At 38.4% G+C, this 23609-nt stretch overlaps 1 protein-coding gene across 1 annotated transcript in view; it reads left to right on the top strand.

The window, feature by feature from the left end:
• The window catches only part of LOC110166364 (matrix metalloproteinase-17-like), a 165388-nt gene that overhangs the window by 95823 nt on the left and 45956 nt on the right, over positions 1 to 23609 (top strand). The window contains exon 4 of the mRNA XM_020931600.2: positions 13513 to 13802. Within this exon, the coding sequence (XP_020787259.2) occupies positions 13513 to 13802 (290 nt within the window). The remainder of the gene's footprint in view (positions 1 to 13512; positions 13803 to 23609) is intronic.

Here is a 23609-nt window from a genome sequence, read left to right as displayed (position 1 = left end):
TCTGCCTCAGGTGTTCCGACTAAAAGAGTCCCTGGGGGGGCCAGAGCATCTTAAGAAGGTTCCGGAGCAGACAACCATTTGTTAGGAGGAGGGAGCACAGATATTTATTTTCTAGTATTTTAAAATTAATAATAAAACACTGCTAATTTAATAAGGAGATATATTTTTGTACTTTGATGTAATTGAATATTTAGAGCACTGTTTTGATATGATTAACTTTTTAAATATTGAATTGAAATTACCTGAAGTACTTGCACTTTAAAATGAGCTCACCCAATTAAAGGAGAGGTGGCCTGTAAAAGGAGCCAGCCTCACCTTTGTCGAGGAGAAGGTGCTGTGTGTGAGCGCAGGTTTTACCATATTGACTGGACCAATATCACAGAACCAATACCCGATACTGCACATTTTCCTGGATCAGCACCGTTCAATTCAATTCAGTACCAGTGTCGATATCGGTGCATCCCTAATCCCTAGTGTACTTAAGATATTTGACCAGTGAATCTCTGCACAATCCTTCAGGTCCTGTGACTTGAACTGAAGCGGCTTATATCAGAAGTGAGAAGCCTGAGAATATGAACTTCCATAAATCACAAGTCCTTCAGTTTGTATGGGCACCCAGGGCTTTTAAATGAGCACCCGCTATAGCACCCTGACGGCTTGTTTCTGCGGCTATGTCATTACTCTGCCTGGAATGTTCCACAGTATGACATTAAACAGCTCTACATAATTTTATTCAATTACAGATTAGTTTATAGCTCAAAATTACCTAGAAAAACAGGCATTCTGACTGTGAGCGGGGTTGCCTCTCCACAGATACAACTCTGTCTGGTTTGGTCTCCATGGAGATAGAAAGGTTTAATACCATTCTGTGAAACTACACTATCCAGACAAAGCAATAACATCTCCATGGAGAAAAGCATTTGACGGACCCTCCACCAGAAATGTTACACTAGTGTATTGTAAGCTTTTTGGCCAGTGAATCCTCTCTGCACAACCTTTCAGATCCTTTGAGCTGAATTGAAGTGGCCTCTATCAGAAGTGACAGAGCTGTGCAGAGACTACGGCCTGAGTATTTGAACTTCCATAAATCACAAGTCCTCCAGTTTGTGTGTGCACCCCCGGCTTTCAAATGCTCTCCCGCTGTAGCACCCTGATGGGCTGCCATCTGACACCCACCTGTTCAGACGGCCAAAAAATGTCAGAAAAGAAGCGTCCCAGTGACAACAAGGTCATATATGCCACGGAGGGGTCTGTATGATTTGGCATTAAAGAGTGAATGAAAAGGACTGGAGAAGTGCGGCGCTACTGGAGGAAGTGAGGGAAGCCCAGATTCCACTGCGTTCAATACAGTCTTATGGCCCCCAGCACAGCCAAGCACAGGGGGAGACTGGTTATGTAATACTCATGTGAGAAAGAGTGGAACTGATTTAAAGAGCCCATATCACGATATTTTCCTCATCACAAACAGACCTGGAGTTGTGTTTTGTTTCATTCAAACATGTTTAACACACACATCCTGCATATTTAGGCTGAGTGCTTCTCTCAAACTGAAAAAAAACAACAACTCTGGTCCACCTTATGATGTCATGTGGTAATACATGAAGCCCTTCACTGTAATAACTTTTCACAGTAACACAAAGACGCTTCACAATAAAGTAACACTAAGGTTACGTTTACACTGAAACGTATCACCATATTGGAAACGGTTTGCCTCCAGACACGTCGTTTCTGTGTCCGCAAGCTTTCCCTATCCACACAGCTGTGAGCATATTTGTTTACGGTTTACAGAAACGAAACTTAAAACGACATGGCTAATTTGCATAAACTAAGCGCTCAAAAACAGCTCACTATTGTGCGCTGATGTGGTTCAGCTTCTGTCGGACTAAAGTACACGACTTAGTGGAATATATCTGTTGTTTCTGTGACAGAGGGATGTTCTGCTAATGGTGAGTCTGTTCTGTGCATCTATCGCGTCGGAGATGATTCATGTTAAACTTTTCAGAGATTATACATCTGCAGGTCGTACGCACAGACCATATATATGAATGGACATATGTCCTAGCCTCTTAGCGTTTTGGTGGTAAATTACTTCGCGGTGCATAGACCTACGTCAACGTATCAGCTTTTTCAAGCGTCCACACAGTGCCGTACTGGGATGAAATAATGGGAGCTGGTGGCAGCGTTCCGTCTCTGGAGCCATTTTCCATTGGATTAGTGTGGACGAACATTACATCTGCAATGAAAATGACTTGAATACGTACTAGTGTGGATGGAGCCTAAAACAAGGACAGGACAAACAAAAAAGTGTTTTTAAACTCCATACACATTCACTTGAATCGTTTGGATGATTTTAGCCCTGGACTTGCCAATCTACTGAACTAAAGGTAAAAGGTGCTGTTAACTTGAAAACTACCACTATGTGAAAACACAAGGTGGAACAGAACATTTTGAGCTTTGGGGACGGAGACAGACTCATAATAAAAGGTTTCTCAAACAAGTGAGAATGGAACAAAACACAACTCCAGGGATGTTTTTGGTAACACTATTTTAACATGTTTTAAAGCTTACAAGAGTCAATTTTGCATAATAGTATGTGAGATTTGATGGTACTATGGTACTAAAAACCTCTTCCTTTCATTATAAATTACTATGTAAGTTTTTATTGTTGTAGTGAGTAAATGGGATTATTCTTCTAGTGATGAGCCAAAGATCCATGTGAATAGTTTCGTCTGCCCATGTCCATATAAAATGAGAACAGCATTCAGAGTCAGATTCTCAGTTTGTCAGTCTCTTCAGTTTCCTCAGGTAGTAGAGGCGTTGTTGGGCCTTCCCCACAGCTGAGACTGTGTGAATGCCCCAGGACTGGTGCTCGGTCACTGTCACCCCCAGGAATTTAATGTTGATCACCCTCTCTACCACCTCAGTGCTGATAAAGAGAGGTCGGCAGTTAGCATGCTGAGCTTGTACAATGTTTGTGGAGACCAAGCCAACATTTAGCAGTTTTTTTCTCCAAATACTAACTCACTTTGATAGAGTATCCTTAGACACCGGTGAATCCACAAGCAGTATCTTGACAAAACAAAAGAGAAAGATAGACATGCTAATATATTTAATTACTCCTCACCTTCACTTTCATTTGAAGATTATACCAACTAATTAACCAACTAACTTATACACTAGTTAATTGAAATTGCATGTATTGGCTATTTTTTAGATTATAGAATACTGATGATACCCCAAGATGCTCAAGAGCAAGTTTTCTCTTTTGATTACATTGTATTTAGGTTTGAAATATCCAACTGATAAATTCACAAATGTTGAACCTAACAGTTTACATTTGTGGCTAGACCCTAGAACTCGTTATACTTCAATGAAAATCTGAATTTCAACTTGCCTGGGACCCAGAAAATACTCTTCTTCAATACTTTACAAAGATGTGAGTCTGGCCATTGGTGAATCTCTTTGTTTTCCGATGGGCGTGATCGGCAGGTGAATTAGCCAATCAGGAACAAGCATGGTGCATCCGTATCAAAAGAAATACGGCTGCTTATGAGTAACAAAGAAAGTATGAAAGAAAGAAACAAACTGGAAAACAGGATATCTGCAGAATCAATGAGTGAATTAATACACTCCCCTGAACTTAATTTGAGATGACAGAAATTTGTTAATTTGAGCTCCTTTCTTTCACATGTGTAACTAAAAAAAATAATATTTGCAGATCATATTTGGTTGTAGCCTGTGGTGGAACATAACCAAGTAAAAGTAAACTACTTTTACTTTGACTTTAGACCCCTCTTTAGATGTATTCGAGTTGTTTTTGTTGCAAATGCAGTGTTCGTCCACACTAATCCGATGGGAAAACGGCTCCAGAGATGGAACGATCTGGTGCTGCCAGCTCCCACAAATTCATCTGAGTATGGATCTGATCCAGCTCTGTATGGATGTCTGAAAACGTTGATACGCTGACGTAGGAGCTCTAGTTGCCATCCTTATTGGACCATGTCACTGTGATTTGCGCCTTCCTGATTCGCTGGGTTTGTGACATTGTTCATGTGATGCTATTGCGAAAAACAGTTTAAACAAACCGTAGATAAATGGGAAACAGCGTAGCCATACTCGTCTTAGAAATCAGTGTTACGTTCAGTAACAACTGAATTTGTCGTCGGTCCACAAAAAGTTTTTATGCTCATCATCTTCCTTGGCTCAAAATCGGCTGCTGCAACTTCAGACGTGGTGCTCCACTTTCTTGTTATATATTTTTTTTATTATTGTTTGAGACAATTTTTTTTAATTATTGTTTGACTAAAATTTTGAATGTGTTCAAAAACTACAAGTAAACAAAAACAGAATATAAAAATTGAAGCTGTTGTTTCTGTTGAACAAAATTCAGCACATCTGTATCAAAGTCACTACATTTGAAGCTTTATTAGATCTCAAAATATGAGAGAAATACTTTACTTCTTATTCAGTACATTTTTAAACAGGTACCTCAATACCTTTACGTAAGTGATACTTTTATTAGTACTTGAGTGTTATTGTTTTTTTTTTTTTTACTTCACTATCTGTACTTTCATTTAGGTAACAGCATGGAGTATTTCTTCTACCACTGGCTCTGGCTCGAGACATGGTAGCATTCATGTGGGCCAGACTGATATGCCTCTGTAGAAAAAACACAGAGAGATGTCATTGTGGATTTACCAGACAGCATTTCAACAATATTAATTTTACCCCACCACCCCCACCCACCCCACCTCTATTAAATATGATTGGCCCAAAGAATGTTGTGATGTGATTTGAAACTCATTGCATCCATTTTCTTCATTGTTTTCTAGATACTCATTGTAATTCGAGCACCAACCAAACTTCAGACTGTAAAAGTTTCACAGTTCGATACAATACAAACCCATTAAGCTCTAATGCATCCATATAAATCACATTCTCTTTTATTGTCCCTTGTCCAATGATCATTTCAAACAGCATGTTTTATCTCCTTCATATTAAATAGACTGGAGATATTCTTTTTACACAATTCTCAAAGCACCTCATTAACATCAACATTATTTCGTCTCCCAGCGCACGCTACTATCTCACTCTCTCTTTAACAGAAAGGATTTGTGAAAAAGACAGATTTTGGGACATCAGATGCAGCTACAGTGTTAAAAGAAGATGGAGTTCTGTGATCACTGAATGTAGTCGCCTCCAGAAATGTTTAAGAAGCTTGTTATACTAGGATGGAGTCAGTGGAGAAGCTATAGGGGGTTGTCAAGAGTTCTATAAGATTAACATAGTTCTTTTCAGTGCTTTTTCAAACTTGTGATATTTTTATTAGTATTATTCAAGCTTTAAAAAGTGATATATGAATGTGTTTTTTCGCCATTTATAATGGTATCTTGGCAACAAATGCAATGGTTGCAATTTGATGTATGTTATCTAGGCTATAAATATTTTTAATTAACAAACAAATAAGGCATACCAAAGTGAACATAACATTCTTTGTATGAGTTGCGTCAAATAAATACTTTGGTTTGACTTTTGCTTTTAATATAATACTGACCTGGCATTAAAGTGACTGAACTAGTTCCTTTTACTCCTTATTCACTCCTTATAATGCACAGTTATGCACAATTGCACTTTTTTGTATAGTTCTTATTGTTTTGTTTTTAGGGAGACCATGTGTACAGTCTGTCCAGGGACTACAAATGAAAAATAGCTTGTTTAATGTACACTGTCCCTGTTAAATAAACCAAATAAAATTTAAAAAAAAAAAAAAAAATATATATATATATATATATATATATATATATATATATATATATATATATATATATATATATGAGATTCAAGATAAATATGTTGAAAATTGACATGAGAAAATTGCGGAAATTTTGTTAGGCATTTTTGGACGAGAACCACAAGGTGGCAATGCCAGGGACAGGCAGTTAAATCCAATTAAAGATGTAGTTGGATGAGAACTATGTAGAAATGTTTGTCCATGATGATCCCAGACACTTGTTTCTCTGTCTGGGTTCAGCACCTGAGCAGAGAAGGGACAGAGTTCCAGTTGTCCTCGGAGGTTGGATTTTCCAAGTGTCAATTCAAAAAAGAACACTACTAGTGTACTACTAACATATGTACTTAGAAATGTGGCTTTCCAACTTAGAACCCCAATCTAGATCTGAGTTAGAAAATCCAACATGGCTGCACCCTACATATGGATAAACTTTGACATCCAACTATTAAAACAGTGTTTGTGTAGTTTCTCTCTACTGTCCTCCCACTTTCTGTGACCTGCTCCTGCACAGCCTTTGAGCCTCCTTGTGTCCTATGGGAGAAAATGCATTTTGAGAAAACAGCCTTTGAAATAACAATATCCCATATAACTCTATAGCTCCAAGTTGATGAAATTAAATTTTAAAACATCTTTCGGCGCAAAGGACAATTTTGTTGTTTCCACATAAAACATTAGTTTTGCCTGTAGTGTCTTCTCTTTAGGATGGCATTTTCGTTAATGCTATATTATCCACCTATACGCGGTAGTGCCTATACTTGTTTGAAAAAGCAATCACAATTATGCAAAACAGCAATAATAGAAGTTCAAATCCAGCTTTCTACTGTACACTTCTGATAATATCCTGCAGAAATACAAAATAGACGATCCAATGAATGATGAGTCAGCAGGGCCTGCAGACAAGCCCTTCCTCACACAGAATGAGAGTGTGAAGGAGATGTCAGCCTGTGATATGGGTGACAGGATCTCCCCCCTCAGACTGAGCAGAAGAAGTGAACAGAGAGCACGAGTACAGCAGTTTGTAGTGTCAGAACCACGGATGTGAGGAGCAGATGTGATTTTAGGTTTTAGCTCAGAGCTGCTTCAGTCAGCTTATGAAGGAGTCTGAGCGAGTTTGTTAAATGAAGAGAAATATGCAAAAGTATAGGAATCAGGGAATTAGGGGGATTATATGATTTGTTTTGGAAAGTTAATGCAAGGACAATGCTGATTTACATGTTAGTGATGCAACTTAAATGCTTAAAAACTGGAAAAACAGAGCTAGTAGTTTTAAATTGTTATTCCTCACTTACCTTATGCTTTCCAAACATCCTAATTATTCACCACGATGAGTTTGCAAGACGAGAGTGGAGTTTAGTGACGGTAAAGTTTTCAGCAATTAGCATGCTAGCAGTGCACTTCCTGAATATTGGACAACAAAGCGCTTTATAATTACATGCAGACAGAGCGCAGTGGTCGATTTTGACCTCAAGAGCTGCTTATACAATATAAATGTACTGGGACTCTTGAAGCTCATATGAAGTTAAAGTGAGGATAATACATAATAGGAGCTTTGAGTGTCCAATTTAAAGACAATATATTATGCTTTTGTCTGCTGTATAATTCTAATCTGTGACACCCATGGATAATTAGGTTTTAATTTTCACACTTTAAGTTGCAGTATTCATCTGAAACAACTTAATAAAAGAAAGTGTCAGTTGATTTCCATGTTACAAAACTGCAGTGCCCAATCGACCTTTTCCACAAAGGCCGGAAGTGCCGCGATGTAGGGTAAACGCCACTTAGGTTAATGCTTTTCTATGGCAAAATATCCGTGGAAATGTCTCGCATATTTTCCACCAGCTTCATCCAACAAGGTCGACAAAGGACATATTCTGTCCTTGAAGAATTTATCCACAACTATCAAGGTAAGAAAGACGAAAAGTTAAAGGCGAACAACGACGATGCATTAGTGAACTACTCCTGAGCAAAACTAATGTTATGGTCATGAATAAAACAGGAGTAAGAAGTAACTTGTTAACTGATTCGATGCTGTTTGAATGCTACAGATGTTCACAGATTACATGTCTAGCATTTAAACTGCACAAATCTCTTTGTCTTCGCCAATATCGACATCATGAAATCGATCTTTAATTTTAATTCTAGAATCAGTCTGAGTGATCAAGTTACTTATTAACGAATGACTTATTACTTTTGTTTTAATCATGACCATAACATTAGTTTTGCTCAGGAATAGTTCACTAATGCTAGTCAATGTTCGCCTTTCGTCTTTCTTACCTTGATAGTTGTGGATAAATTCTTCATGGACAGAATATGTCCTTTGTCGACTTTGTTGGATAAAGATTTGGTGATGGGGCAGATTTAAGAAGCTGATCGAAAATATGCAAGACATTTCTACAGATATTTTGCCATAGAAATGCATTAACGTAAGTGACGTTTACCCTACGTGACATTGTGAAAAAGGTCTATGGAAGCTGATGGTTGGTGTAAATGTCATCAAAACAAAGACGCTGTTGAATCCTACGCATGTCTCTGAGTTAAGAAAATCATATTGGAGAACAGTAATAAGTAGATAAGTCTGTTTTAAGCTTTCCCAATAGGGTGCGTCCAGGTGATTCAAAAACATATATCATTTGAGATGGAGTTAGACGCTTATATAACTATGAGTACTCTACTGTTGTTTTGTTGTTGTTTTTAAGTGAAAAAAAAACCCTGAAAATTCTAAAAATGATTGAATAATGCCTTTTGTATTATTCTTTTTTCTTTTTTCTTTTTTTTGTATTTGTAAATGGCAAGAAGACACCAAACATTGTGCCAGTTTTTGTTTCATGGGAACTGGCCCTGTAATTACATATCGCATAAACTAGGGAAAAAAATGACAAGCAATTTCTACCACTTAATTCTGACCTGCTTTCCCACTCAGTTTTAAACCATAGGCACTTTAGAATGTTACACTACTTACAATGTCAAGATGATAAACCAACTTAACACAGGTCATTTGCACGATCGTATGCTCTCAGATAATTTATTACTGTATAGATCAGATAAGCCAAACTTACATAACAGGACAGTAGCCCACAGGCACTCATTCCTTATGGGTTTAATGCCCATAGACTTCATTATGGCCACAGTCTTTATGGGCCAATGCAATTAACTGGCCATTGTCCAAGGTTCACTGCAAGAAACGCACTTCAGATTAACTCAGCTAAATAGCCTATATATTTTAATCATGCATAAGCTTACAGTAAGAGGTAGTGGTAATTTGTCCTTCTGTGAATTTATGACCAAGAAAAAAAAAAAATCGTATGGAGCTGTACTTTTTTGTTATCTTTATATTATTAAGATCTACATTTTAAACCGAAAATATCAGTGTATATGTTGGGGCTAAGAAATTCCAATCAACTCAATAAAAGAAATTTAGTCACAATAGGCTCTGTTCACGCTTGTGTCACGAACCAGGAAGACGTTTGGAAACATGCGATGACAACTTCCTTTGGGCTCTGTTCACGGTAGTTAAGTCTGACAAAATCTTGGTAAAATGAGAAAATGTCCCAGTTTTCTTCATCTACATGTGATTGTAGTGTTCTGTTATGTTCGGCTAATCAACAATTACAGTCATACCTCGGTTTTCATCATTTCCGCAGTGACACACAACTCTGAACACACTGGGTAATTAGAAGAGAAGAGAGCGCCAAATTCTAGATGATTCTTCATTTTACCGTTGATCACATTTACTTCAGTGGGTGTGATCACAGCCGGTTGACGAGCCCAGTGTCAGGAACTACACCGGAAGTTGTCATCACATGTTTCCAAACGTCTTCCTGGTTTGTGACGTAAGCACAAATAGAGCCTATACTAAATTTTCATACTCGACACCAAGAAATAGACTCGACACTCAGTACAAATTCCAATACCACAATGATAATTTTAAATAAAAACACTGTTTATTTAGGTTATATGTGATTGTCAGAATACTTTAAATACTTCACAGCAAGAAGGTTCTGGCTAAGGTAGTCCTGGTCAAACTTAGCAACAAGATCAGAGATGGTTCACTGCTCCTTTACCGAGCCCCAGCGTCAATGAAGGACAAATTTCCCTTCAAGGACAATAAACTGTACCCTACCTGTAGTCGTCCAGATATGTTCTATAGTGGTCCATGGGCATGCACTAGTCTATGCCATCATTTTATTTCGAGTTTGTGCCAAGAGAGAAACAATAACCATATACATAATACATCTACATTGTAAACAACAGAAAAGCACATTTCTCGATGTATCAAAGTAGTATCACTGTAAAACTCTTGTGAATGTGACTTTTTGTTGTTTGCTGAGGACATTCAGGTACTTGGAGTCTTTGCGATTTGCTAATTGTATCTGTTCAAACTGCGTTTTTGATTGCTATTAATCTTGTAATACTCTTGTACCGCTACCGTGTATAGATGAATGGGAGTGAATAAGAAGAATGTCTGTACTGTATATTCCTAGGGTAACCTTCAAACACTAGTATACCTATACATAAACTTCAGTATGGTAAAGCACAAGGTCATTTTTAAGTAGGTAATATCACATACCACAAAATGGCCTTGGATTTTTATGCATTGGTGGAGAGTCTGACACATAATAGAACGCGCTCGCTTTATCTCACAAGTTGAAAGTTCAAAATTTTTCAAGATGTTCCATTTTAATACAATTTCCACTATTTGCCAAGCAGGGCAGTTCTATCAGCTGACTGCAAATGTGGTACCCACTGATAATTTCGATTCTCTCTACGTGATGTGAATTGTAATGGCCAAATCTAGCACTGTATGATTAAGAAAAAAAAAAAAAAAAGCGAGAGAATTGTGAATAGATTTGCGATATATTTTTAAAGGTCCTATATAACGCAAAATCGACTCTTGTGAGCTTTAAGCCATGTTAGAATGCTGTGACCTCATCAAAAACATACCTGGAGTTGTGTTTTGTTTCATTCACAGTAACCCTTTATTATTAGTCTATCAACATCTCCAGAGCTCAACTTGCTCTGTCCCACCTTGTGATGTCATGAAGCAGTAGTTTTCAAATTCACGCCTACTTTTTAACTGAAGTTCAGTAGAGATTGGCAACTCTAGGGCTGAAATTATCCAAATGATTCTAGTGAAGGTGTATGTAGTTTAAAAACACATTGGAGCACTTTTTGTATTACCACATGACATCACAAGGTGGAACAGGGTGATGATAAACTAACACAAGAATCACATGTTTTGCACAAAATGTCTTGCCTCACTACAGATATGTTTTATAAGCATCTTTTGAGATCATAATAAATCTGATGTGTACTGTCTGCATCTAGTTAGAAAGCATTTTATTATCTGATAATCAGGAAGTGCAATTGAGCAAGCTAGTTGTTGTTTGCGTTGCCATCACACCAAAACTCCGCACTGGTCTCTGAGAATTGGGTAAGGTAAGTGAGAAATAACTTTGGACCGCTGCAAATCTTTGAAAGTGTGAATTGACTCATTACCATTGTTGGTATCCTTATGTATTATTGCAATACAGTTATGTTACACTGTATTGTATTGCCAAACTATAACAATTAAATAACTTGATTAAATTGATTAAAACAATTAAATTAAATGACTCTTTGTCCACACTTGTAAATAGTTCATATAGTTTAATGTAAAATGACAAAAAAAATCAAAAGAAAGCTCATTGTGTTTGATTAGAAGAGGGGGGTGGGATTAAATAAGTTTTCTTCTGCCCACTCCTTTCTGGGCCATTTTTTTTTTATTTTTTTTCTTTATTTCTGCTGTGATTTCATTAATGCATTCATGTTATATGTTCTATTGTAAAAGAATGTACATTTCTTACTTGCCCAATACATAAATCCATCGAATCAACTACAAGTACAATAGGATTTTCTATAACATCATACAGTATTTTGTTCATTGTAGAGGACTTTGGTAAAATGGGGGCAAGGTGGGTTAAGTGTCTTGCCAAAGAACACAACGACAGCATTCATCTGTTGGATGGAATCGCATCGCCAACTTGTGACCGCTCAACCATTTCAATGATGTTTACGTCTAGAGCAGGATTCGAACTGTCACCCGTTGGATCAGTGGATAAACTCTACCAAATGCTCTACTGTTTACTTTTTATTATCTAAATAACTGCAGCCTTTGCACTTTGATCATCTCAAGCTAAATTGTGATTGGATTGCGATATATATTGTGTAAGCCCCAGCTGAATCACATGTTTACAAATGGAAATCCAAAAATCAGCCACTGAGGTATAAAACTGCGGCATACGTGACGATGGAAGACCAGAACGGGCTTAGCTTGAGTTGTTTAGCGTTTAGTCACGGAGAGCTGCAGATGGAGGAGAGATTCTTGGACGGAGAAAATTGACTCGACTGTCAGTGCAGGTTTGTGAGGAAAAGAAGGCCATAATCTTTGATAGCACATTGTATCTGCTTATTACTGTAGTATAGGTGGGGAGCTGTGCACAAGGCGTAAGATATAAAAACAGATGGAACCACAGCAAGAAATATTTCAACTGACGCGACGGTGGTGTTTCTGGAGGAGGAACAAGCTAAGACAAGTCTGCAAGATGTTGGATGTAGATAGAAGGTATTATTGGAAACGTACTCACTGGTGTGTGGACTTGTATAGACCATAGACGATGTGCTTGTATATTACACCAGTGGGGGGATTACAATATTGCTTGCAAATAATAAAAGTTGTTTATAGTGTGTAGAAAGTAGTTGTTAAAGTTTGGGTAGAAGTTTGAGTACTTCAGAGTTCTGTAGAGACTTGGAGAGTTAGTGTGTATAATATAATTGTACTACACTGTGTATTCAAGAAGGATTATTTTTTATTATGTGTACTAAAGTCATATTTCACATCATGGAGAAATCTCTAGCTTAAAGGTCATGTAGTATTAATTATTCTATCTTTTTAAACAAAGGAAAATAAGAAATAGCCTTGGCATTTTCTGGAGTACATGTTTATAAAATGGGTGTCTTGAAAAATACTTAGCTCCAGTTGATATGAAAGCTATCGATACAGAATGTGAGCACAGGGTCATAATAGCACTGGCACTGTTTTTCGAGGTATTTCTGACCAATAAAAGCACATATAATTGAGTAAATGTAAATGGTTGCTGCATTTAATGTGCCTGCGATCCAGAATACACACGTCTTCAGCACTTTACAAAGATGTGAGTTCAGATGTGCATGATTGACAGGTGGATTAACCAATAAGGGACATGCATGGGCCATTCATATCTAAACAAATATGGCTGCGCATGAAGAAAAAAGAAAAGAATAAAATATATAACACAAGGTACTAAAAAACGTCGCGAACATGAGCGAAGCACTAAACTCTACGCATTGCATTTTTATACGATGCTTTTCCACCTTCAAGGCACTAAAAGCACTTTGCATCCATTCAGACACACATTCGCACACCGGTGTACACAGACACTAGAGGCAAAGTGGGTTAAGTGTCTTTTCCAAGGACACACCAACAACAATCTTCTGTGGCAGCTGGAATCGCAGCGGCAACCTTCGGATCAGTGGACAAACACTCTACCAACTGAGCGACTGTCGCCCATAATCTGATTGCGCATCCTCCACCGAAAAAGTTACATAGCGCACCTTTATCTCATGTTTTGTATTGGCTGAATGCTATACTTGTCCTCTATCTTTTCTTCGGCACAAATCTAACCCATTTCCTCTCTGTGTTGCAGGGTGCGTACGTTCCCCAAGGACTCGGCCGGGCTTCTGGGCAGAGACACAGTGCGCGCTCTCATGTACTACGCCTTAAAGGTGTGGAGTGACATCGCCCCTCTCAACTTCCATGAGGTGGCGGGCAGCGACGCAGACATCCAGATCGACTTCACTAAAGCCGACCACAACGACGGGTACCCCTTCGATGGACCCGGGGGCACGGTGGCACACGCCTTCTTCCCCGGAGAGAGGTTCACGGCCGGAGACACGCACTTTGACGATGACGAGGCCTGGACCTTCAGATCACCAGGTATGGATGAATGGATGAAGATAACACATGTTCTCAGCTAGTTTGAATGGAGATTACTGTATTTTTGTTTTTACTTTAATAGACTAGAACAATTGATAGCTAATGTCAATTATACACAATAAATCAATGAATCTGCCCAGGGACGACAGGTGGAAATTAGCACTGGCGCTACAACCTGGTACAATGCATCTCTCCTGTTAAGGTTAATGTAAATTGTGCACTGTCCCTGTCTCATTAAATAAATAAATAAATAAATAAATAGACTATTGTTTTAAAATAGAATTCATGGTACAGTTTACATTTGTATTCAGATCTCTCAGTGCTATTATGCTGCTGGCACGTTACCAATCAAAACAATATAAACCCTGATAATATTTTTAAGTATAAATTGGTTTAAATGGAGCAGCAGTTGTTCTAGTGCAAACTGTTGTTGTGCTCTTATGCAAGACCCACGTTGCCTATAGCATGAACACAGTGTGTGAGTGGCTGGAGGGGATTATGGCCCAGATTGGCTGCTTTGCTTACATGAGTCTACCCCAGGGCAGCTGTGACTACAGTAGTATCTTACCACCACCAGTTTGGAATGAATGAATGAATTCACAAAATTGTAAAGCAATTATTTTGTCTTACTAAATCCTTTTATTTTCTAATATTTAATAAGAAGATTAATTTTGTATTCCGAGTTTTGTCTTATTTGAATTTGCATCCTCTAGCATGAATCGCAAGCTGCAATCTGTTTAGTAAACAGTACAATTAATGGTCAAGAAGTGCGCCAACAGAATTTAAATCCTTCTAAAGCTCTCTTGATATGTTTGAATTCATCTGCTGGTTCACCACCCCTCCTCACTAACCCTAAATGAAGATAATTGGCCCATTCAAATGCAGCCACTTGACTGCCTGAAAAGCAGCCGCCTCTGTTTGCATTCTAAACAGCTAAAGTCAATTTTGTCAACCCTTCATCACACCCACCAGCTCCGATCATTTCCATAGTAAATATTATGTTTCTTCCTCTTCCTCTCTTCTCTAGTTAACTCTAGTGGGAGTTAACTTTGCCTGGATTCTACCCTGAGCACAGATGCTTATTGTCCATTTGGTTTGAGTGTGTTTTTGCTGTGCACTATGTGGGATAATAGATCAGTTTTAGCTGCACTATCTTCAATGATCTGGCCAAATTTCTTTCATCAAAACAGCTTTCACAGCATCTGATTACCCAGCAAGGGAGATGTGAGGGTTGGAGAAAGGAGGACAGCACAGCAGAAGCCCTAAATGGGATTCAATCAGCTCTGCCAATCAAAAATAGATAAGCTCATATTAGAAGTATCCGTCATTCTTAGACAGCAATGAAAAACACAAAGGAACGCAATCGTAGTTTTGGTCTTGGAAAGAATTTGGTCACGTGGGGGATACTGTCTTTCTCTCTGCTTGAGCATTTAAATGGATCATATTTGGGCTTTATTGAAGTTTGTGTCTATGCTTGTTGTAATTTTATAAAGGTTGTTTCCTTATCTAAAATTGCAGAAAATTCAAAAATTCTGTTTGTTTCACACAGAGTTCTTATGTATTAAAAAGGGGTATTATACTAAATCGAGCTATTGAGCTTTTTACCATGTTAAAACATTGTTCCCTTAGCAAAACCATGTCTGAAGAGGTTTTAGGTGTCATCCATTCATGTTTGAGTAATTTAGTTATCTTTTCCTCCATATAAGTATGTAAGATTCTGTAAGAATTTGTCCAATGGTCCGTCCACAAGCCTAAGTTAACCCATGTTCCCACAAGACAATTCTCTATAAATATATAAAAACATGATACAAAATGTACACAACAACTTGACAAAGCTGATGTGATGAGCCCACTCAAAGAATTTCAATTTGTTTTTGTTTTTTTAGCAACAATAACACCTGTAAATGCAAGAAGGCCATCTGTGAAGAGGGAAGCATACTCAACGCATTCATGTTTTTCAACAACATTTCCATAGAGACGAGCTCCTTATCAGAAAAGTTACATAATGCACATTTGTCCAGAGAAATTAATTAAAAAGAATAGACACTGCATATGTATTCTCCTTTAATTAGCAAGTTCCGCCACTGGCAGACTACTCAACAGTGATATTAATTACTTTTTCTCAACACAGAAAGCAGACTTAGTGAATGAAATCTCCCAGTGACACCAAATGACCACATTCAAGACCCCGCTCATAAGTTAGTAATTTCACTTTCCTTTCAAGGCCCTTTCTTCACCAAATCACTTGGGCAAAAATCGTGTGGTATTTTTTGAGTCATATGACAGGTTAGACTACTAATTTCACTAAAATAAAGTGAAATAATTGACTAAAACTTTTTCCCTCTCATTTGACAATTGCTGGTTTTACTTGGTAGGACATGGACAGTAGATGTAATACATAGAGCTCTGATTGAGTCACATAGAATGACCATATAGACTCATGTTAAACTAATGTTAAGCCAAATTTAAGGTGCTACTAGTACCTACCAAACATATCAGAAAAGTCAAACCAGTCTTAGTGAATGAAATCTCCCAGTGACACCAAATTATTACATTCAAGACCCCACTTATACGTTATTCATTTCACTGTCCTTCCACTGCTCTTTCTTCAAATATTTTGCCATATTTTGTAGAAGCATATGACATTTTACTTACTTTACTCATTTTACCACAACAGAATTAAGATAATTACATGTAAATTTCATTCTCCCTAGGCAGCAGATGTGCTACATAGAGCTCTGATCGTGTTGTCACTCCTCATAGAATTATCATTTAGCCTAATGGTAAACCAATGGAGATTTAACAACATTAAGATTTAATTGCTATCAAAAAAGCAAAAGCCGTCTTGGTGAAAAGAAATCTCACAAATGGCCACATTAAAGACCCTGCTCATAAGTTATTTATTTCACTTACCTCCCAGTGCCCTTTCTCTGTTCAGAGTGCAGATTGTAAATAACTCAGGGAGCATTAACATTTGAGAGACTGAAATATGAACTGATGAACTCATCTTGAAAAATCCCATGGAGTTCCAAACACAATACGATTTTTAGAAAGCCAGAATATTTTGTGAAATTTCATAATTATGCTTACTCAAATTGTTATTTTGATTTGACTGCAATATAGAGTATTGTGCTAGCCAGGCTGGCGCCACCTAGTGCCTCCTCTCAGTTTCGTTTCTCTCCAGTGACTACGTCAGGAATTGGAATACACTAAACGGTTCGCAAAAACTCCAGAAGGGTGAGTTCGGGCACCAGCCAATCAGTGAAGAGCCATACATTCTGTGTTGGCAACGATTCCCGAGATCAAGGATTTAAAGCTGAAAAAAAAAGAATGGTCAGTGAATTTTATCAAGGGGAAAGATGTTATTGACCTTCTTCCTACGTGATTTGGGAAAAGCTTTATATCCCAGTTAGCCCCCTTAGCGGCGACCAACTAGCAGTGATTGGTTAAATGAAAAAACGTACCCACCTACTGTCGAGCAAATGAATTCTAACGCTGCAAGGTCAGATGGTTTCTACAAAGTGAAACTGGCTGATGAATCAGGCTAGTATTGTGCAGCCCTACTCCTCATAGACAGTAGCTCATTTGGTAGATTGATTGTCCACTGATTCAAAGGTTGGTGGTTCGAATCCCGCTTTTGATACAAACAACATTGGTTGAGCAGTTCATCTAGATCAGTGGTGTCCTTGGGCATGTATGAATGTGTGTAAATGGGTAAGTGGTTCCTTCATTTCAAATGCTTTGAGTGCCTTCAAAGTGGAAAAGCTCTAGATAAAAATCTGACTATTCACCATCAAATTATTATTCAGCCTAATGTTAAACCAATGGAGACTTTGAGATGCTAAATACCAAAGTTATCAAAAACCTAAAGAACTCTTAGAGAACAAAATCTCCCAGTGACACTAAATTATCACATTCGAGACTCCGCTCATAAGTTATTAATTTCACTTTCCACTGCCCTTTCTTCATCTTTGCCCATCATTGCGGAGGGGAGGTGTGGGAGGAGCCCTGATGTGTGGTGTGGGTGTCTCATGTCCACTCATCCACACAAAATGGAGCGATCGGGTGGCGCTGAATGCATGGTTGCCCGGCTGTCTCAAAGCGGTCGTACAAATGACAACATAAATCATCAGGTCTTCTTCTCTCTTTATTCTTCCCCTCGTCCGGATGACTGGACTTCAAATGACCTTCCTCTCTCCTTTGCCCGCCCCATCCATCTCATCCCTCCTTCACAAGAGACGGATGGATGGAGGAAAAGAGCGAAGAACGGGGGATGAAAAGAAAGACGGCGCGTGATTTGGTGCTTGGTAGAGACAGTCCCTTGGGTTGCTAAAGTCATTGAGGTTGTCTTTAGACTTGGCTGCGTTTGTGAAAGTGCAAGTATTGTTCAGGAGCCAAATTTTAATAAGTTTCATTGAGCTTTGGTGATAAGGCAATTGTTTGAAGGTGTAATCCTTTATGAATTGGCGTCGCACACAGAGACCCCGTGAACTATTCGCACAGAGTAAAAGCAGGCACATCAATCACAGCCCGGCGTGCAGCTTTAAGAGAAATAAGAGCTGCAAAATATATTGTGCTAAAAGAAGATGGGAAAATGTTCTGTATTCACATGATTGGTTAGTTGTTCTTTACTATATACACAGGCTAACTGGTATATTAAGCTTTTCCCAAATCCCGTAGGAAAAAGGGCAATAACGTCTTTCCCCTTGATAAAATTCACCAAACAATCTTTTTATTACGGCTTTAAATCATCGACCTCAGGATTGGCTGGTCCCCGACCTCACACTTCCGGGGTTTTTGTGAACCGTCTAGTGTATTCCGATTCCTGACCTAGACACTAAAGAGAAATGAAATTGAGCGGAGTCACAGTAGCTCCTGGAAATCCTTACAGGGCCCATATTGCAGTATGCTGTTTTCTGATTTATGTTATATTGTTGTTTCCTTATCATAAACATACCTAGAGTTGTGTTTTGTTTCATTCACGTTTAACACACAAACCCTGAACATTTAGTTAATCTCTAATAACATTCTAAGATAATTTAAAGCTCACAAGAGTCAATTTTGCATAATAAAAGACCTTTAAAGATCGGATGCATTGTTAGATATTAGATATTCACTTTCCTTATTCAGTATTGTCAACAGTTCATGTGCTCAAGGTCATATGGGCCATTGTATGTCCTTGAGCGTCCACGTAGCCTTTAGTGTAGATCAGATTTGCGTGGATCCAGGCTATAATGTGGGTACAGCCAATGGGAAAGAAAATACAAGAGAAGGTTTATTTAAGCTGCATTGATAAGCAGTGAGTCAACCCACAAAGAAGTTTTTATTGCAGCGGAGGAGACCTTGTCTTGTATGTTGGATTGTATGTTGAAAATCTAATTGCGTCTTTCCCACAACTTGTCTTCCTCATTGAATTCTCTCTCCACGTCTCACGTCATCTCATCCAAGGACATTCTTTCTGTCAGCTGAAAAAGTTTTAATTCTATTCGAGATTATTGAATTCTGGCCACAGTTTTCAGATTTGTATTAGGAGAGTGTTGGTGCAGATCGAACTGATTGAAAAGACATACACAGCTCCAGTTAGTTATGCTACGCTGCTACGCTATTTGTACACTAGACATGGCACCGTGCAGTATTTGTAGCACCTGTCGTTGCACCTGACGTGGCAGTATTTGTGGCACCTGACGTGGCAGTACGTGTGGCACCTGACGTGGCACTATTTGTGGCACCTGACAGATATTTGGCACTTGATGTGGCAGTATTTGTGGCACCTGATGTGGCACCTGACAGATATTTGGCACTCGATATGGCAGTATTTGTGGCACCTGATATGGCACCTGCCGGATATTTGTGGCACTTGACGTGGCCATATTTGTGGCACCTGACGTAGCACCTGGCAGTGTTTGTGGTGGTGGTCAGGTCAGGTGCCACAGATACTGCCAGGTGTTGTGGCAGATGCTGCTGTCAGAAATTGAGCCTGCTATCAGTACTTTTTAATTGACAAATACAAATATATGACAACACTTTTATTTTATTTTATTTTTTAAAATAAATGTTCAACCTGTATACTTTGTGTGCACATTTTCTGCAGATTTTCAATGTAATTTTGTGATGGCAGGTATAGAAATATTTCTTTTTAGACCGTGATGACACAAACTATGACATTTATTCAATTCAGGTACTCACTAAACAAATAAAACAATTCCAAAAACCTGTCATATGTCCTTTAACTACTACTACATCCAGGGCATTTGCATTTCTAAACCATAATTGTTTCTAAATGAACACAAACAGAACCAAAGCAGCACCAGACTTATTCTCCCTGCCAAACCGTATAGACACCATCTGCTAGCACATCCCTGCAGCCAGCTTCAGAGCACACGCCAGACTTCAGACATATTCAGGATGCCATTAGCTCTCTGTTTCCAAGTAAAAGCCCTTTTCAGTCCAGCAAGGCTCAAATTGTGCGACTTGGCAGACAGGAGCTAATTCAAAGCTCACCTCTTCCTCACCTCAGCCTGTGACGTCCAAAGCAGGGCATTCCAGGTGAAAATATCAGTGACAAAAGCTGGCACGAATGAAGTGGGTGTAGCAGGCAGCAGGACATAAAAGAGTTGGTATGGTTCTGTTAAACGGACAGAGTGAGAAATGCTGTTTGGGTGGTGTTATTGTAGCAGGAGACAGGGCTGGGGGGAAATGGGTATGTCTGGCTGGCATTGCAAAATAGACAGCGTACAAATGGAATACAGACAGTTGTGTTTTGTTCAGTCTGCGATTTGAGTTTAAAATCGAGTAGGTAGTCTGTTGGAGTGTGATATCTGCATTTTAAAGGTCCTATATGATGCTAAATTGACTCCTGTGAGCTGGAGTTGTGTTTTTCATTCACACATGTTTCAGTAATCTTTATTCGGCTTATACAGGTGGTGGTGAAAACGGTTTATCAGTAATATGGCATCTTGAAAATAATTAAAGATTGCTCAAACATACAGAAATCAGTCCAAATACAACTTTGGCTGAGTAATGGTGAGGGGAAAGAACAGTAACATGGCTAAAAGTTCTGAAAATTTGATTTTGCATAATAGGTCTGCTTTAAGAAAATATTAGTTTTAGTATTATTAAAGAAAATAAATTTGAACTGGAAAGATCACCCAAATTTTCAATTTTCACATCTCAAAAGGAACTCTATTGCTGGGGCTGGGTAATTAATCACTTTTAATCAGGCCAGTTCAACAGTTTGAAATCGTCATAGCTTGGGGTCCTTTTAATCGAGAAGTTTGCAGCCAATCTTCTGTCAGTGAAAGCATGTGGTGTAGAGCAGAGTTCAGATTTTGGTGGAAGAAATTTGATGTTTTTTTGTAGAAACAAAATCAATATGAGGAAAATATATATTTCCCCCTTTTTCATATTGCTCAGCCATCTGTAGATGCTGGTAGTTTCTTTAGTTATCTTGCAAAAGAAGATCCTATATTATGCTAAATTGACTCTTTAAGCCATTTTATAATGTTGTTACCTCCTTAAAAACATACAAGGAGTAGTGTTTTATTTCATTCACACATGTCTGAGTAATCCTTTATTATTAGTCTTTGTACATCTCCAAAACTCAGAATGTTTTGTTCCACTGTGTGATTTCATGAAGCAGTAGTTTTGTATGTTTACATCTATCTTTTACCTTCTGTTCAGTAGAGATTGACAAATTCCAGGTTTGAAATTATCCAAATAACTCTAATGAACATGTAAACACAGTGGAGCACTTCCTGTATTATCAAATGGCATCACAAAGTGGAAAGGAGTGTTTTCAGATTGGAAGTAGAACACAGCCTAAATATGCAGGTTTTATGTGTTAAACTTGTGTGAATGAAACAAAACACAACTCTGGGTATGTTTGTGATGAGGAAACAACATTACAACAGATCAGAAAATTGTGTAAAAGAGGCTCTTTAATATTTTTTTTTTCTTTTACATGTTTGTGTTAAAGCAGAAGTGAATGAAGATTTCCTTTTATGATAATATGTTTTTGGGTTCATGTTCAACTCACATTTTCTTGTTAGATCAATAAAAATGTATTAACAATGAACTCCAGACTGCATGAAAAAGACCCCAGAAAATAAGGATCCGTACTTAAGCATGTACTCAAAACAGAAGTGTACTCTCATGGTCTGTCAGCTGGGGCTCTCTGTCCCAGCTGGTGTGTGTATGTGCCTGGAGGGACCTGGTGTATCTGCCCCTGGTGTTGTGTACTGTCAGGGCACTCAACCATATGCTCTGGGACAGCGGCTCAATCTGCCCCAATTAGGCTCCAAGGCCAGAGCGGTGATCGGGTCTTATCAGCTGGACACATGAGAGAGAAATGGTAATGAGACAGTGTAGGGGACAGGGATCAGCTCGGGGGGGTTATATTACATGTGTATATGACATTAGCTTGGTATAGTGAATGATTTCATCATGTTAAGTTTTAACCATCACTCCAGTAGACTGTTCACCATTATTTGATGTCATAATTTCAGATGGAAGGCAACAAGTCACAGTTTTTGAAAGAAATAACTGAACAGAAAATTCACATATACCTTGTTATTACTTTAGACTTAGACTTGGATAAACTTTATTGATTCACAAGGGAAATTATTTGAACACAGTAGCTCACACATCACAATATAATATAATAATAAAGAACAAACATATAAATGGTAATGATAAATTCTAAATAAGTAGCATCTATAACTATAATTAACTCTAGGAAAAGAATAAATTTACCTCAGTTCACCTGAACAGACAAAGATTATATTTTATGTCATTTTTCATGTGGATAGGGCCCAGTAATTACCAAAAACATGAACAAAAACATGTTAAAAATAAGCATTTTGACCAAGAAAAGTTGCATTATGGAACTTTTTGGCTGGAAAATACAGCACCGTCTCCAAGGACATGTAATTGCTTCTGCTGGAATGTTCCATGGTATGGCAATGCATCCATCTTGCTTTTATTCAATTAAAAATACCTTGAAAGTCATGCATTCTTATTGTGTCAGGGTCTCCTCATTACAGATCTGACCTGTAACTTGACCTGGTGGTGTTGTCTGCTTGTCTCCATGGAGATAAGGTTAATGCCATATTTTGGAGTGATCCAGGATAAGCAACCACATCTCCATAGAGACAAGCAGGTGATGTTACCTTGCATAGGTTATATAGTGCACCATGTATCTGACAGGTTTTCATGTTTTTCTAATTAGAGTTAAGAGTTAATTTTATCTTAACATTATTTAAGAAAGGCACAGCATGGAGGCACAACATATATTCTCCATCAGTGTTGGGAGTAATGCATTATAAAAGTAACAAATTATTGTAATGCATTGCTTTTTGCTGTAGCGCAGTAATGTAAGGCATTACAGGGGGAAAAAAAATAATATATTTTACTTGGTTTTTTTAACCTGGCTTGAAGTGGTGAGTTTTTCCTTTTTCTTCATACATATTCGCTAAAATCACCACGATATCAGCAGTGATGAAGTGCCATCGTTACAGTTCCGATGGGCTTGGAGACGGGTAACCACGGGTGAAAGGATCGGCGCAGAACTCCATGCTGCATGGAGCTAACCACAGCTGACGTCCGATCGCGTTTTGTGGACACCCTGCTCCATGGGCTCAGGGTTCTCTCAGGGGCGGTCCTAGATTCCAAGTCTTAGTCCAAGATTAGACCTGGTTTTTAGTCCTGGTTTAGTCCTGGTTTAGTTCTGGTTTAGTCCTGGGTTAATCCTGGTTCAGTTCAGGTTTAGTCCTGGTTCTACTCTGGTTCAATTCTGGTTTAGTCCTGGTT

This window comes from Boleophthalmus pectinirostris, unplaced genomic scaffold (assembly GCF_026225935.1).
Source record: "Boleophthalmus pectinirostris isolate CB_2022bp ecotype Guang Dong unplaced genomic scaffold, ASM2622593v1 HiC_scaffold_18, whole genome shotgun sequence".
NCBI classification, from domain to species: Eukaryota; Metazoa; Chordata; class Actinopteri; order Gobiiformes; family Gobiidae; genus Boleophthalmus; species Boleophthalmus pectinirostris.
Note: the sequence above shows the minus strand (reverse complement) of the source record. Positions and strands in the feature narration are given on the sequence as shown.